Source organism: Hibiscus syriacus, unplaced genomic scaffold (assembly GCF_006381635.1).
Source record: "Hibiscus syriacus cultivar Baekdansim isolate YM2019G1 unplaced genomic scaffold, ASM638163v2 tig00110485_pilon, whole genome shotgun sequence".
Taxonomy (NCBI): domain Eukaryota; kingdom Viridiplantae; phylum Streptophyta; class Magnoliopsida; order Malvales; family Malvaceae; genus Hibiscus; species Hibiscus syriacus.
The window spans coordinates 207,257-221,879 of NW_024062760.1; the positions used below are offsets into that span (position 1 = coordinate 207,257).

The following is a 14,623-nucleotide window of genomic DNA, read 5'->3' on the forward strand; positions in this document are numbered from 1 at the left end:
ATTAAATGTGTAGTTTACTCAAAAATTTAAGTCATAAAATGCACACCCCGTGTGGGGACTTGAGCCCTTTTCCCACTTGTCTACCATGGGAACCTAAGACAAAATAACCTCAACCACTTCGCTTACGTACCATCAGTAATCAACAAAGAAAAATCCAAAGCTAAAAGTCAATAAGGGCAGCCCTCTTCCCTTCTTTCTTCCTCGTTTTGCCCTTCAAAAAACTCTTCTTCCTTTGAGGTTTCATATTGTGTAACAGCTACTGTACAATAGACACTTTTTAAACAATAACTGCGCAATTCAAGTCTCGGTCGACTCTGGGTTTGTTTTGTTAAATTTCTGGGGAATTGGGTGTTTTTGGTGGATCGGTAAGGTGAATTCTTATATGCCCTTTTCATGATTTTTGTTTCTGTATGTATATATATCGGTTTGCAGAAGTTTTCTGGGTTTTCAACGTTGTTTTTGATCGATTTGATTATGCAGGACAATGTTTCGTTTTAGATGTTGAGTGTTGGCAAATTGGGGGATTGAATTATATGGATAAATTATGTTGCTTCAACTCTTTGTATTCTCAGGTCAGCATATCTCTATACTCTTAGATTATGTAAAATTTATTTCGATCTCGTAGTTGTTGATCGACTCCTAGTTGTTACATACTATGTTCATGTATGTCTGGGTTTTTTGGTTGGTGATTTAGTTAAATTTTGTTAGTGATGATCTTGTGTAGTGGTAACTTATATGATCTTTATGGCAATTATGTTTATAATCTTTCTCGAGCTTCGATTCTGATTCGGTTTTCGAAACAGTCTTCATGTAGCTCCGGGAATGGCAGAAGCCGTTACGGACCCGTCAAGTATGGCTTCGCCTTAATGAAAGGAAAAGTGAATCATCCGATGGAGGATTATCATGTCGCAAAGTTCGATCAACATCAGGGGCATGAACTCGGACTTTTTGCTATATATGACGGCCATTTGGGAGATAGTGTGCCTGCATATCTGCAAAAGCATTTGCTTCCCAATATCTTAAAGGATGTGAGTTCTTGATCGTATGAATAATCCGTAAGCGCTTAGGAGCATTTGGTTACCGCAGGCACGAAGAATCATTCTCATCAATTTCGGGTTCCGGCCCGAAACTGTCTGACTACATGTATTGGTTGTTCGAATATGTTCCTTAACTTTTGTTATATGAATTGCAGGAGGAGTTTTGGACTGATCCCAGCAGGTCGATCTTGAAAGCTTACGAGAAGACAGACGAAGCGATTCTTTCGCACAGTTCGGACTTGGGACGAGGGGGATCGACTGCTGTCACTGCAATTTTGATTGATGGGCGGAAACTATGGGTAGCCAATGTTGGAGATTCGCGTGCCGTTCTCTCGAAGAAAGGGCAGGCAATTCAGATGAGTATCGATCACGAACCCAACATGGAACGGGGAAGCATTGAGAACCGAGGTGGATTCGTCTCGAACTTGCCAGGTTATTCGACAACTACCCTTTCTGAACCAAAGTAAATAAGTTTATTCCGGGGAGACTTACACATTGTATGGCATTCCATGTGTATGCATGAGTTATTGGTGCTGTCGTTGATTATATTCATTCATGATAACTCATCCCAGGAGATGTTGCAAGAGTGAACGGCCAGCTCGCTGTTTCCCGTGCTTTCGGAGACAAGAACCTTAAATCACACCTCCGATCGGATCCGGACGTACGAAATGCCGACATCGACACAAATACCGACCTTCTCATCCTTGCAAGTGATGGACTATGGAAGGTGATCCATCTCTCTCAATGCCAACAACTTTCTGATACTTATTCTTATCTGTTTTTCATGCTCTACTCGATCAAAAACAGGTCATGTCGAACCAGGAAGCAGTCGACATAGCCAAAAAAACCAAGGATCCGCAGCGAGCAGCGAAACAGTTAGCGACGGAGGCGTTGAACAGAGACAGCAAGGATGATATCTCATGTATTGTCGTCCGGTTCAAGGGGTGATCGGAAATCGAATTCAACCGGAAACAGATCCACAGTTGAGTAAGATAGGAATCATCAATGGACAAAATGGACAAACACCTTTGTAAAATTAATGTTCTCGTTTGGCTTGATATTGCTTGATTTCTTCAATTTGTAGATGATTTATTATTATTATTATTGGAAGGATCGTTTTTAAGAAAAAATATGTATTTTTATTCTTTTTGGTGAGTAAGTAATGATAAATATATGATATATAAATAATTTGTTTAAATATCGTAAACTTGTTGATGTCAAGGCAAGGCATGTTGCTTGTCAATCGATAGTATAATATAATATTTTTAGTAACATGTCATGTGATATTATATTTTGATCATTTTATTTTGGATGAATTACAAATTTGGTTATTTGAACTTTATTCTTTATCATATTTCACTCGTTGTACTTTAAATATTTTTAATTTTCTCATTAAACTTATTACATTAAGTTTTTTGTCACTCAGTTGTTTTCTCACTAACGACATTATAAATGGGCTTTTATACAGATACAAAATGACGTCGTTTTTGTGTAATTTTTTTTAACTGTGTTGTTTTAACGCCATTAACTATTTAAAGGCGGATTAGCAAAAAAATCCAATGTATTAAATTTAATGAAAAAATCAGCATAATTTATATGAAACAAATAATAAACATTCGGCAATTCAAGTTTATGTATTTACACTAATTAAAATCGATAGATTAACCTATTAAATTTTGAAAATTAAAGGGATGGAATTTATAATTAAACCACTTATAATTCATGAAATACAGATATATATTTGAAAAAACAATAATGTACTTGCTTAATTAATGAAAAAAAAAGGCTGCAGCATTTTTATTCATGCAAGCGAAGAAAATAGTGAACAAGGCGGTAACAACAACAAGAAAGAGAAGACGAGGCAAACGAAGATGAAGATGATAACATCATGGCTGCCATTGCTGTGCCGAGCGAGCAACGGCAGCGACGTGCCGGTATTTAGTATAGAAGAAAAAGCCGAGCTCGAGAAAGTATTGGAAGACGCCATCGAGAAGCTTGAAGGAGAGGAACAAGAGCGAGTGCTTTCACTTTGGCTTCCTCCGATTGGCCCGACCTTCGTCCGTCGTATGCTCGGTGGTGTACCATTTCTCGCAACCTCTTTCTCCTCCGTTGATTTTATTTTATTTTAATTTCAATTGTGATCGAATAAGTCTACTTCTCATCATATTTAATAAACAAATAACATTATTCCAATAAAAATTAGAAGTTTATAAATTTATAATACTCAATATTGAAGATTATATAATTATTTGAAACACTAAGGGTTGGTTCGAGTAAAATTTTGAAGGGTGAATTTTGAAAGTGTCGCACGAATGAATTTTGTTGTATAAAATTGCATTTTAAAATGTAACTGTTTAGAATTGCTGTAAAAAAAGTGAGTTTCAAAAAATAAAATGTCTTTTATAGATATTATATTGTAAAGTAAAAATACATCTTTTAAATTATTTTTAAACTTATTAATATCATGATATATAAATTAAACTATAATAAAAATATAAAACATATTTTAAGATAACTCATTAATAATATTTTTATATATAAAATATTTTATTATAAAAAATATGTTATGAAAAATATGGTATCAATACTTTTTAACATGTGGACATAAAATTATTATGAAATAATAATTTAAATACTTGTTTTGACAAAAAGAATATTAAAAAATAGTAATTAAAATAAATTATTAAGTAATAAATTATTTTTAAGGACGGTAGTATTAAATTATTAAAATAAAATGTAAATACATAATTGAATGGAGCCCATGCATTACTAAGGGTAAAATTATAATTTGTTTCCAAATGTAAAATTGAAACTTAAAAGGCAAAACATATGCTTGTGGTTGGTTTGAAACCATAATTTCTATTGCAATTTTTTTACCTATTTAGTATTGATTTTATGGTTAAAACGAGTTTTTTTTATTATCTAAAAGTACTTTTTGAAAAGTTACGCCAAACAGGATATAATAGTATATATATATATATATATATATATATTCTCAAATATTAAAGATTATATAATTATATTGTTACAAAAATTATATAATTATTTGTTACACTGATGGTATATACATGTTTTTGAATAGGTTTTGGTTAAAATATTTGAAAATATATTTTTTATTTTCTAAGGTGAAAATAATTAAATAAAATATTATTTTATAATCACTTAAAAAAAAACTTAAAATAGCTCTAACTCGTGTACTATTCATTGTTATAACGCTGGGATGAGTTTTTAATGCTTGTTTTATATTATTGATTTTGCATTATTGTCATGCTAGTTATATGATAAATTATCAAAATATCCTTGGAGCTTTAAATTGTCTGGAATATGGTCCTTAAAGACACATTTTGCTTCATATGATCTGATTTAAGTTTTTAATTGGTTTGAGCTTAAAATATGTATTTAATATATATATAATATATTTAATATTTTTGGTTACTTTGATTAGTTACCCGATTTTAAACCGAATTAACCATTAATCGAATATTGAAAAAAATAACTATTCCCCGAATGAATTAATCAAACTAATTCGATCCGGTTGTGTCTTGCTTCATATGATCTGATTTAAGTTTTTAATTGGTTTGAGCTTAAAATATGTATTTAATATATATAATATTTAATATTTTTGGTTACTTTGATTAGTTACCCGATTTTAAACCGAATTAACTATTAATCGAATATTGAAAAAAATAACTATTCCCCGAATGAATTAATCGAACTAATTCGATCCAGTTGTGTCTTGCTTCATATGATCTGATTTAAGTTTTTAATTGGTTTGAGCTTAAAATATGTATTTAATATATATAATATATTTAATATTTTTGGTTACTTTGATTAGTTAGCCGATTTTAAACCGAATTAACCATTAATCGAATATTGAAAAAAATAACTATTCCCCAAATGCATTAATCGAACTAATTCGATCCGGTCGATTAATTCAATTAAAACCAAGAAGATAACAACCTTACGCTCAACTTTAATTTATGCTTGTTGGTGGCCTTTCAATAATTTGATCTCATGTTTGTGGTTCAATAGCTTCAGAACTTTTTTCACTTTGATAGTGATATCAATTTGATTGATATTTTCAAAAATATTGTTAATGTAAACTAATTTATTTACTTTTTAAATCGAGTCTAGGTAATATTGGCAAAACTGCTCAAATATTGCGTATGGGAATCTTTAATTCCCAAGATAGTGTCATCAGCTTATTATTTCCCACAATAGGGTGATTGCTATAGGAAACATGCAAAGCACGTCATCTTCAGCTTTGATGGAGCTCTCGGCATCTTCAACTTGGATATCTCGGCGTCTTCAGCAGATGTGCATTTGGAGCTCTCGGCGTCTTTGTGTCTTCAACGTGGGGACCAGCTTTGTTATGTTTGGTAGCAGGAAGTTTGTAGCAAAATAAGGAATTCATGGGAAGAATAATGCACGTGGGGACCAGCTTTGTTATGTTTGGTAGCATGATATTTGCAGGAAAATAAGGAAATCATGGGAAGAATAATGCACGTGGGGACGGGAATGAGATGTAAAACAAACCAAACTTTGATAAAGTGAATCAATAATTGATTATAAGGGCATAAAATAATACTTATCTGATTTAAAACAAATCAAAAGCAAAAAAAATATGATTGAAAACAAAGCAAAAGTAAAATAAAGGGTGTTGAATTGCATGCATAAATTACGTTTACAAAAGGAAATTAATAATGCATGAGTACGGATCAAAAGAAATTATCAATGAATGGAGACATTGTGAAGCAACAATGCATCGAATATGATATATAAATGGAGGATAATTGAGTTCAGGGAGAAGTTAGAAAAGAAGAGAAGAGAAGCTTGCATGTTCGAGAGTTATTTTGGGAAAAAAGGAGAAAAAAGTTCAAATAAAGGAAGAAATAAATCGAATATTTGGTAAGTTTTATGTAATTTTTATAATTGTTACATGATTATAATTTTAAATAGAAATTAATTAGATTGATTTTTTTTATTTTAAAGAATGAACTATATTTTAGATTTTGTTATTGAGTAATATAAAATATGAGACTAGTTATTATGATGTAATAGAATTAACAGATTTTAAAGAATATTTTAACAAATTTGCAAGAATTTATAAATTTAAGGATTAAATTACAAAGTTTGAAAATGTTGAGAACTAAATAGTAATTAGGGATCGTTTTATATTTGATGTTTATTTTTTTTATTAAAGTAGATAACATGCAATTGATTATTTGAATAAAACAATGTAATAATTGAGTGTAATATTTACTTTTTTTTGTCTAGATTTGTTGAAATATGACAAAAGAAAATGTTCTTTTGAGGCTAGATGGTCGACACATTTCGAGTCATTTGGGAGAACTGGTAATATGATCGACTTATTTTTTTATTTGAGAACGATGTATTAATTCTAATTACATTGATTAACAAACTGCAGGATGACGAACAACGAGTCCTTCGTCCTCGACTTATCAACTGTGAGATGCCAGATCAACGTATTGTTGATAATTTGAAAATAGTGGGTTTTTATGATGTTGCTTTTGTAAGAGAATTTCGGTTGATCCCCGGTTTGATAAGTGCATTAATTGAAAGGTGGAGACCAGAAACTCATACTTTTCATCTTCCATGTGGTGAATGTACGATCACTTTGGAGGATGTGGCTTTACAACTAGGGGTTCCTACAAATGGAATGGCAGTGGTGGGAAATACCGATCTTGACGTGTTTGCAATATGTGAGCGTTACCTTGGGAAGGTACCAGACAAAGATATAGCAAAAGGGTCACGGCTGAGATTATCCTGGTTGACAAATGAGTTTAAGCTCGATCCACAATGTAGTGAGCAAGACATTATATATGCAACTCGAGCATATATATTACGTTTGATCGGCGGAATCTTGATGCCAGATAAATCCAGTAATCTTGTCCATATACAATATCTTCCATTTTTGGAGAACTTCTTTATGACCCGTCAGTATAGCTGGGGATCAGCAATATTGGCATTCTTGTATCGCGAGATGTGCAAGGCGTCATTACTCGTTAATGATGCATATACGATTGAAATCGGTGGATGCACGATGTTATTACAATCGTGGGCGTGGTACAGAATTCCATGGTTAACACCGATTAGCCGAACTGCAGTTGACTTTCCTCTTGCCGGAAGGTAATTTTATTGATTTAAAATATTTTATCTTAAATTAAATAAAGAATATTTTGTAAATGAAAAATAATTACAAAATTTTATTTTGATTGGTATACAGATGGAGGCATAAAATAGAAAGAATGGGGTTGGTGCACAACAACGTGAAAGAGTTTAGGTTTAAGATTGACATCAAATGCAAAGTTGAGGTATATATAAAATTAATAAGTGAATTTATTTTTTATTATGTTTATATTATAATATTTTTATTTATTTATTTTTTTGATTTTTATAATTATTTAATTAAATAATAACTATATAATTTTATTTTATAGTTTATTTGGAGGCCGTACAATGATCAAGAAATTATATCGTGCGTACCGCAACATGTCTGGGAGGGTTGTCAATATTGGTGTGCTGTTACACCATTGATCCATTTCATGTTTGTGGAGTTCCAATTTGCCGATAGAGTATTGAGACAATTCGGCTTCCACCAACCTATTCCAGTCATTCCAGAGAATCATGATGCTCTCCATTGATTAGATGGGCGAGGTAGGGTCGATGAGGATTGGTCGGTGATATCAATCATTGGAACAACAGGGGTTCATACTTGCCAACGCTCACTCCCATACAAGCGGATGACTTTGACTTCAAGAGTTTGGATTACCTTGATTATTTTTGGGAACATGGAAAGTCGTTCTTGACAACGATCAGAGAAAGACGACAATTTATAGAGTATACAAAAAAATTTGGTAAACCCTAGAAACCAAGAAGGCATTAGAGTGGGAGTTCTTCTCACCGTGTAGCAGAACAAGAGGCAATGGATAATATCCCACAAGAATCTTTTGATCACACAATATCATTTAGTCAAGTGGTTGGTGATCATAGTGTTGGTGGGCATATATTTACAACACCGGAACCTATGCCCTCTATGAATGAACATGTTGGTTATGATCAACAAACTCCTGAACAAGTGCAACGACCACAACGAAACCGACGTGCGCCTCGACATTATTACTCAACAACACCCCGACACCGTCAAGAGTTGTAATCCTTATTTAAATTATTCGTATCAAATTTAAGTAATTGAATCGAATATCATTACTATTATTAAATTATTAAACTTTAATCATTAAAGTTAAATAATTATTAATAAATCATTAAAGTTTAATTATTAAAGTGAATTAATTATTATTAAATCATTAAAGTTAAATAATTATTAATAAATCATTAAAGTTAAATTATTAAAGTGAAGTAATTATTATTAAATCATTAAAGTTAAATCATTAAAGTTAAGTAATTATTATTAAAGTATTTAATTTAAATCATTAAAGTTAAATAATTATTATTAAAGTATTTAATTTAAATCATTAAAGTTAAATAATTATTATGAAATCATTAAAGTTAAATAATTATTATTAAATCATTAAATTTAAATGATTAAATTTAAATAATTATTATTAAATATATACTCGAGTAATTGAATCAAATATAATATACAAATTTATAAAATAATAAGATTAATGCTGAGGTCTGTACTGTGGAAGGTTTGGACAATTTCTTTTTGAATGACCTTCAGCTCTACATAATCCACATCTCTTTGGTTGTCCTTTCTCTCTAATATGGATATCCATGCTGGTATGAATACGAGTAGATTCTGGTCGACCCTTCAGACTTCTACGAAGTAGTGGATTTGGCAACCATTCATCATTATCTCGATTATCCCAATAAGATTCATTTGGGATCGGTCTGAACTCATGGTTGTATATATTTAATATCCTCTGTATGTGAAAACACTCATCAACATAAGTGTATGAATTGATTCCAGTATGCATACATGAAGCGACTGCATGAGCACACAGATATCTCCACGCCTGAAAGCGACCACAATCACACCATCTTTGTCGTAAATTAACAGTAAATGATTCTCTATCTGCTACTTCGTTACGACGTATGCATGCGATGACAACAAAAGTATGTCCAATTCGATCAAAGTCATGAACATACATTGAGGTTGCCGTACGCTCATTTTCTTCCATTGCTTCTACCACCGTCGGAGCCCAGATTTTACCGCGATTTATCAGACACTCGATCTCTTTGCCTTTATCAGACCAAACTTTAGCCAACCTAAAGTATGTCTCTTTCACCACACTCGCTATTGGGAGATGGCGTGTACCTTTTAGTACTGAATTAATGGCCTCAACAAGGTTTGTAGTCATGTGTCTGTATCTCCAACCACCATCGTATGCTTGTGACCACTTCTCCCGCTAGATTTTCGATACCCAATTCCAAATGAGCTCATCAATGGCCTTCAAATCCTCTAATCTCTTGTCAAAATTTGGTTATCGTAGTTCATATCCTGTTTCAAAATAGATATTGTGTTAAAGTAAACTTATAAACAAACACATAAATTGGTACAAATGCTTAAAATAAAACTTACCCATATTGACTATCTCCCTACGAATTCGGCTGTTATGAAACTTCTCAATACAATTTTTACCAATATGACGGATACAATATGCGGGATATACGTGCGGAGGTGTCCAACGACTTCCCGATCGTTCAATTGCTGCCAAAATGCCTGATCCTCGATCGGATATCAAGGAAACTCCTTCTTCTCGGACGACATACTTACGTAGATTAGTCAGAAAAAAGTCCCAAACCTCTGTTATCTCTCCTTCAACGATGGCGAATGAAATTGGGAATATATTTCGTTGACCATCCTGCGCAACTGCTATCAATAATATATGTTTGTATTGACCGTATAACCACGTACCATCTACTTGGACCATACGTTTGCAAAATGGAAAACCTTCTATGCATAACTTGAATGCCCAAAAGAGTCTATGGAATATTTTCTTCCCTTGAACAAGTTGACCTTCTCGGTTGTATGCATGCATGGTCTGAGATTTCACGATAGTTCCAGGAATGAATTGTTTCATAGCTCGTAACAAATCAGGTAACTCATTGTATGATGTATCCCAATCACCATATATTAACCTCCTTGCATTCTCCTTCGCATGCCAAACGGGTTTGTATTTTACATTGTATCCGAACTGGTCTCGAATAGATGCATCCAACACCGAACAAGAAATCCTTGGATTTTGTTCAACCAAAACCTTTACATATTGACAAATTACATCGGAATCCAGTAGTCGGTGGTCTTGTTCGATAGAGTTTTGCAAACATGTGTGTGGACCATTGTACCTTGTGATGACCTAAGCATCTTGCCTCTGTATTTTCAACACTCTGATTAGCCACTTACACTCAGGCCCATATTTAACACACTTCGCGTACAAAGTTTTCTGGTTGGACTCTACAACCTTGAAATCTACATGGCCTCTTATGCAATACTCTTTAATCGCTATTGTAGCTTCTTTTTTTCCTCTGTATTGGTTCCCAACTGATAATTCACCAGAGTTATCGGACGATTCACTCATGTAGCCTGAAGTTAAATGTGGCATCTCCGGGAATTCAGGTGCCCTCATTGCATCATAATCAATCTCCTGCATGTGAGGGGTAGGTTGATACGACGAATATTCAGCAATATTGATATCAACTTCATCACCATCGAACATGGCGTCATCCTCAGCCAAAGGAGGTTCCTCATTTTCCTCATCTTCACTGGAATCTTCAAGTATTTCTTCCCAGCGGTTTTCAGCGTCATACTCTGCGGCTTCAGATGTTCCACCTACTTCATTTTCACTTTCCAACATCGCCACATAACTGCTGAAATGACTCTCAAAACCCATTTGAGATTAAGTTCCAACCGCATTTCTTGATGACCCAGACACATTAGATATATTACATATCTCAACAAATAACTCAATAATTGGAATATTTGTTGAGTCATGTAATTCAACCATACTTATAATATCATCATCGTTTTCAAGTGGTACTACAGCATACCTGACTGGATTGGGACATACAATAAATATGTACTTCAAACCATCAACTTTAGCACGGATTTTTCTTTCTATCCTCTCCTTCATCTTCACAAATGTGATGTCTCTTTTAAACATCATATTTATAGGTGCTTCAGACTGAAAAATAACTCCGACCTCATTTTCCATCATATGTCCATTGTAATGGACAATCGTGAAAAATTTGTTGCTCATTTTCTCTACACATAAATATTCTTTAAAATCTGTTAAATCTATTACATCATAATAACTAGTCTCATATTTTATATTACTCAATAACAAAATCTAAAATATAGTTCATTCTTTAAAATAAAAAAAATCAATCTAATTAATTTCTATTTAAAATTATAATCATGTAACAATTATAAAAATTACATAAAACTTACCAAATATTCGATTTATTTCTTCCTTTATTTGAACTTTTTTCTCCTTTTTTCCCAAAATAACTCTCGAACATGCAAGCTTCTCTTCTCTTCTTTTCTAACTTCTCCCTGAACTCAGTTATCCTCCATTTTATATATCATATTCGATGCATTGTTGCTTCACAATGTCTCCATTGATTGATAATTGCTTTTGATCCGTACTCATGCATTATTAATTTCCTTTTGTAAACGTAATTTATGCATGCAATTCAACACCCTTTATTTTACTTTTGCTTTGTTTTCAATCATATTTTTTTGCTTTTGATTTGTTTTAAATCAGATAAGTATTATTTTATGCCCTTATAATCAATTATTGATTCACTTTATTAAAGTTTGGTTTGTTTTACATCTCATTCCCGTCCCCACGTGCATTATTCTTCCCATGAATTCCTTATTTTGCTGTAAACTTCCTACTACCAAACATAACAAAGTTGGTCCCCACGTTGAAGACACAAAGACGCCGAGAGCTCCAAATGCACATCTGCTGAAGACGCCGAGATATCCAAGTTGAAGACGCCGAGCTTTGCATGTTTCCTATAGCAATCACCCTATTGTGGGAAATAATAAGCTGGTGACACTATCTTGGGAATTAAAGATTCCCAAACGCAATATTTGGGCAATTTTGCCGGTAATATTAGATCCAAATTAATAAACGAGTAAAATTAAATAATAATAATAGATTGATTCAAATTAAAATAATTTAAACACACAGGGGCCCAACTTCCAAGCCGTAGTGTCTATCACGCTGAGTTGGCCCATACTCATAATTTAAAGCAAGTAGGGTTCACTACAAAGTCCTTTAGCTCTAAATCATCACCCAAATCAGCCCTTCTCCATTAAAGCAACAACACCGACCTTCTAAGGAGTCTCCGTCACTATATTAAACATTTTCAACTATCCACAGAACTAGAACGATCAGAAACGAAGTTAGGATCAATAAAATAGTAAAAATATTTATACGAATCAAATTATCTTAGTGATTAAAGAAATTGTTGTTATTCCTTGAGGTTCAGGTTCGAGTACTAAAGACTACATGATATTTAAACGTTTATTGTTAAATGATTGAGAGTATTTAGAATAGATACTACAACTTACAAGCACCTAAATTAACAAAAAAAAAAGAATTAATAAAATATTTAAGTTATTGATCAATACCAAAGAGATGGTTCAAGTCTACTATGATTTAAATTTAAATCGATTGAAATTATTTTTTGAATAGTCTGGGGCGTAGAAATTTTTCTTAACAAACTGAAAATGTACATTTACACTGTAGATACAGATGCCCAACTTTAATATTTTAAAGAAAATAATATTCTTTCATACTATTAAAGTCACTCAATAAATTCAACTGATCGAAACGGGTCGGACGTAGGGTCATTTGACATTTAAAACATCCACATGCCATTCGCTTTCATACCCCATAATCTTTTAACTTTGGGTTTCACCCACTTTTCTCAGCATTTCTCAAAATAAATAAATAATCTACAATTAGATAACCATGCATTGAAGGCCATGCAAGTAGGTTTGAAGACACCATAGAGCGAGCAAGAAGAAATCAAATGCAGCAATAAAGAGAGAATAGCAGCGTTGCAAAGAAAGAAACCATCAAGGAAACTTTGGGGTATGGATCTTCTTTTCTACATTTTTGTTCTCTCATACCTAGTTAGTATTTAAATATGTTTATATATACATATATCGTATACGTAGAAACTGAAACATGATTTTATATTAAAAATATAATTTTTAAAAAAGTTATATTAAAATTGTAAGAGGTGAAATTGCACAATTTCAGAGGTACAAAGATTTATCATTAATCGAAAATACTTGAACTATATAAAAATCTAAAATTTTCAAGAATTACGACCGTCCTAACCGCAATTCGAGCTACTCTTGTATTTGTATCCATGATAGACGTAAGAGTCATGCTATTTTGTTCTTCTTTTTCTTCTTTAAGATATATATTGCGCCTTTTATTCTATTTTTTTATGAAGAGGAGAGAAAGAGATTATTTATAATTGAAATTTTTGATTTTGTTTGACCTCTAAAGCGTAACAGATCTATATATTTGTATTAAGAGTACATTAGCTAGGTGTTTATTAAGAAATTTGATTTTTTTTTTCTGATAATTATTTATTTAATTTTTTATTATAAACATTTGCATAACAACGCGTCATGTGACACATAATAATATATGTTAAATTCAAAAAAAACTAAATAAAGCTCATTTTCTTTATACATATCATTTAATTTTCGCACTTACTTCTATCTTTTCTCTCAGCTGCATAATATGAATCCTCGGTCAATTGTTATAATCTTTCCACTTCTCTCAACTCTCTTTGATGTTCCGATCAATGCTTCCGCCAAAATTTTGGAAGAAACGACACCGGCCGTTGTGCCCCAAGCACCGACGACTGAAATCAAGTGTGGAGCTTGTCCCTGTGTGAATCCATGCAGCCAACAATCGCTTCCGCCGCCTCCTCTACCACCGCCACCACCTCCAAGGTTCACCTACTACAGTTCACTTCCGCCACCTTCTCCTCCGATGTTCACCTACTATAACTCACTTCCGCCTCCGCCTCCGTCGCCGCCGAGATTCTTCTATGTGACCGATGTGCCTGGCCCGTTGTATACGGAGGATCCAAATGATAGGTGGTTCTTTTTCTCTGGTGCTGGGCGGAATTTTGTGGTGGTTTCCTTACTTTTAATTGGCTATGGATTGTGGGGGCTCACCATAGTTTATTGAACATCCAATTAAATTCTCAAGTATGTATGAAAAATCGAGAGTTATTGAAATCGAGGTCCCGAGCCCTTGAACATTCCAAAATAGAATCTTTCATTAAAAAATAGAGAAAAAGATAAAAAGGAGAGGATTAGACCTGCTCATCCGTTCCGCTCGACTGCTAAAACATAGTGTTCGCATGCCACTGGACCATAGCATTATCCCCATTAACGGAAGGTCGAGAATCTGTACTTGGAATCCTCAAGTTCAAACTTGTTCGGGTAAGTTCCGAGCTCATTGCAGACACCCACTCAACAAGAACAGGTTTGCTCGGCACTTTTTCATCCTTTTTCTTAGTTTTTAATCCCTTACGAGATAGCCCTTTGACTGCTTTTA

General features: G+C 33.1%; 2 protein-coding genes across 3 annotated transcripts; both read left to right on the plus strand.

Annotated features, from left to right (window-relative positions):
• The first annotated feature begins 234 nt into the window (after positions 1–234).
• On the plus strand, positions 235–2,068 carry LOC120129338 (probable protein phosphatase 2C 10). Of its 2 annotated transcripts, none has more exons than XM_039146855.1 (6): positions 235–369; positions 484–572; positions 804–1,028; positions 1,193–1,469; positions 1,610–1,764; positions 1,845–2,068. In XM_039146855.1, exons 2-6 carry the CDS (start codon positions 534–536, stop codon positions 1,983–1,985), a joined length of 837 nt encoding a protein of 278 aa, XP_039002786.1. In that variant the 5' UTR covers positions 235–369; positions 484–533; the 3' UTR covers positions 1,986–2,068. The 2 variants fall into 2 exon arrangements, with proteins under 2 accessions (XP_039002786.1, XP_039002787.1); XM_039146856.1 differs by having other exon boundaries at positions 241–365; positions 481–572.
• An 11,727-nt stretch (positions 2,069–13,795) lies between these two features.
• Positions 13,796–14,251, plus strand: LOC120129306 (leucine-rich repeat extensin-like protein 5). Its single transcript, XM_039146838.1, has one exon. The coding sequence runs from the start codon at positions 13,796–13,798 to the stop codon at positions 14,249–14,251; it is 456 nt and encodes a 151-aa protein (XP_039002769.1).
• Positions 14,252–14,623: the final 372 nt, after the last annotated feature.

What these genes read in the sequence shown, in the direction of transcription:
- LOC120129338 (XM_039146855.1), top strand. Translation starts at nt 534, where the DNA reads ATGGATAAATTATGTTGCTTCAACTCTTTGTATTCTCAG. An exon ending in TCAACTCTTTGTATTCTCAG is followed by an intron (nt 573 to 803) that starts GTCAGCATATCT and finishes TTTTCGAAACAG; the next exon opens with TCTTCATGTAGCTCCGGGAA. An exon ending in TTCCCAATATCTTAAAGGAT is followed by an intron (nt 1,029 to 1,192) that starts GTGAGTTCTTGA and finishes TATGAATTGCAG; the next exon opens with GAGGAGTTTTGGACTGATCC.
- LOC120129306 (XM_039146838.1), top strand. Translation starts at nt 13,796, where the DNA reads ATGAATCCTCGGTCAATTGTTATAATCTTTCCACTTCTCTCAACTCTC.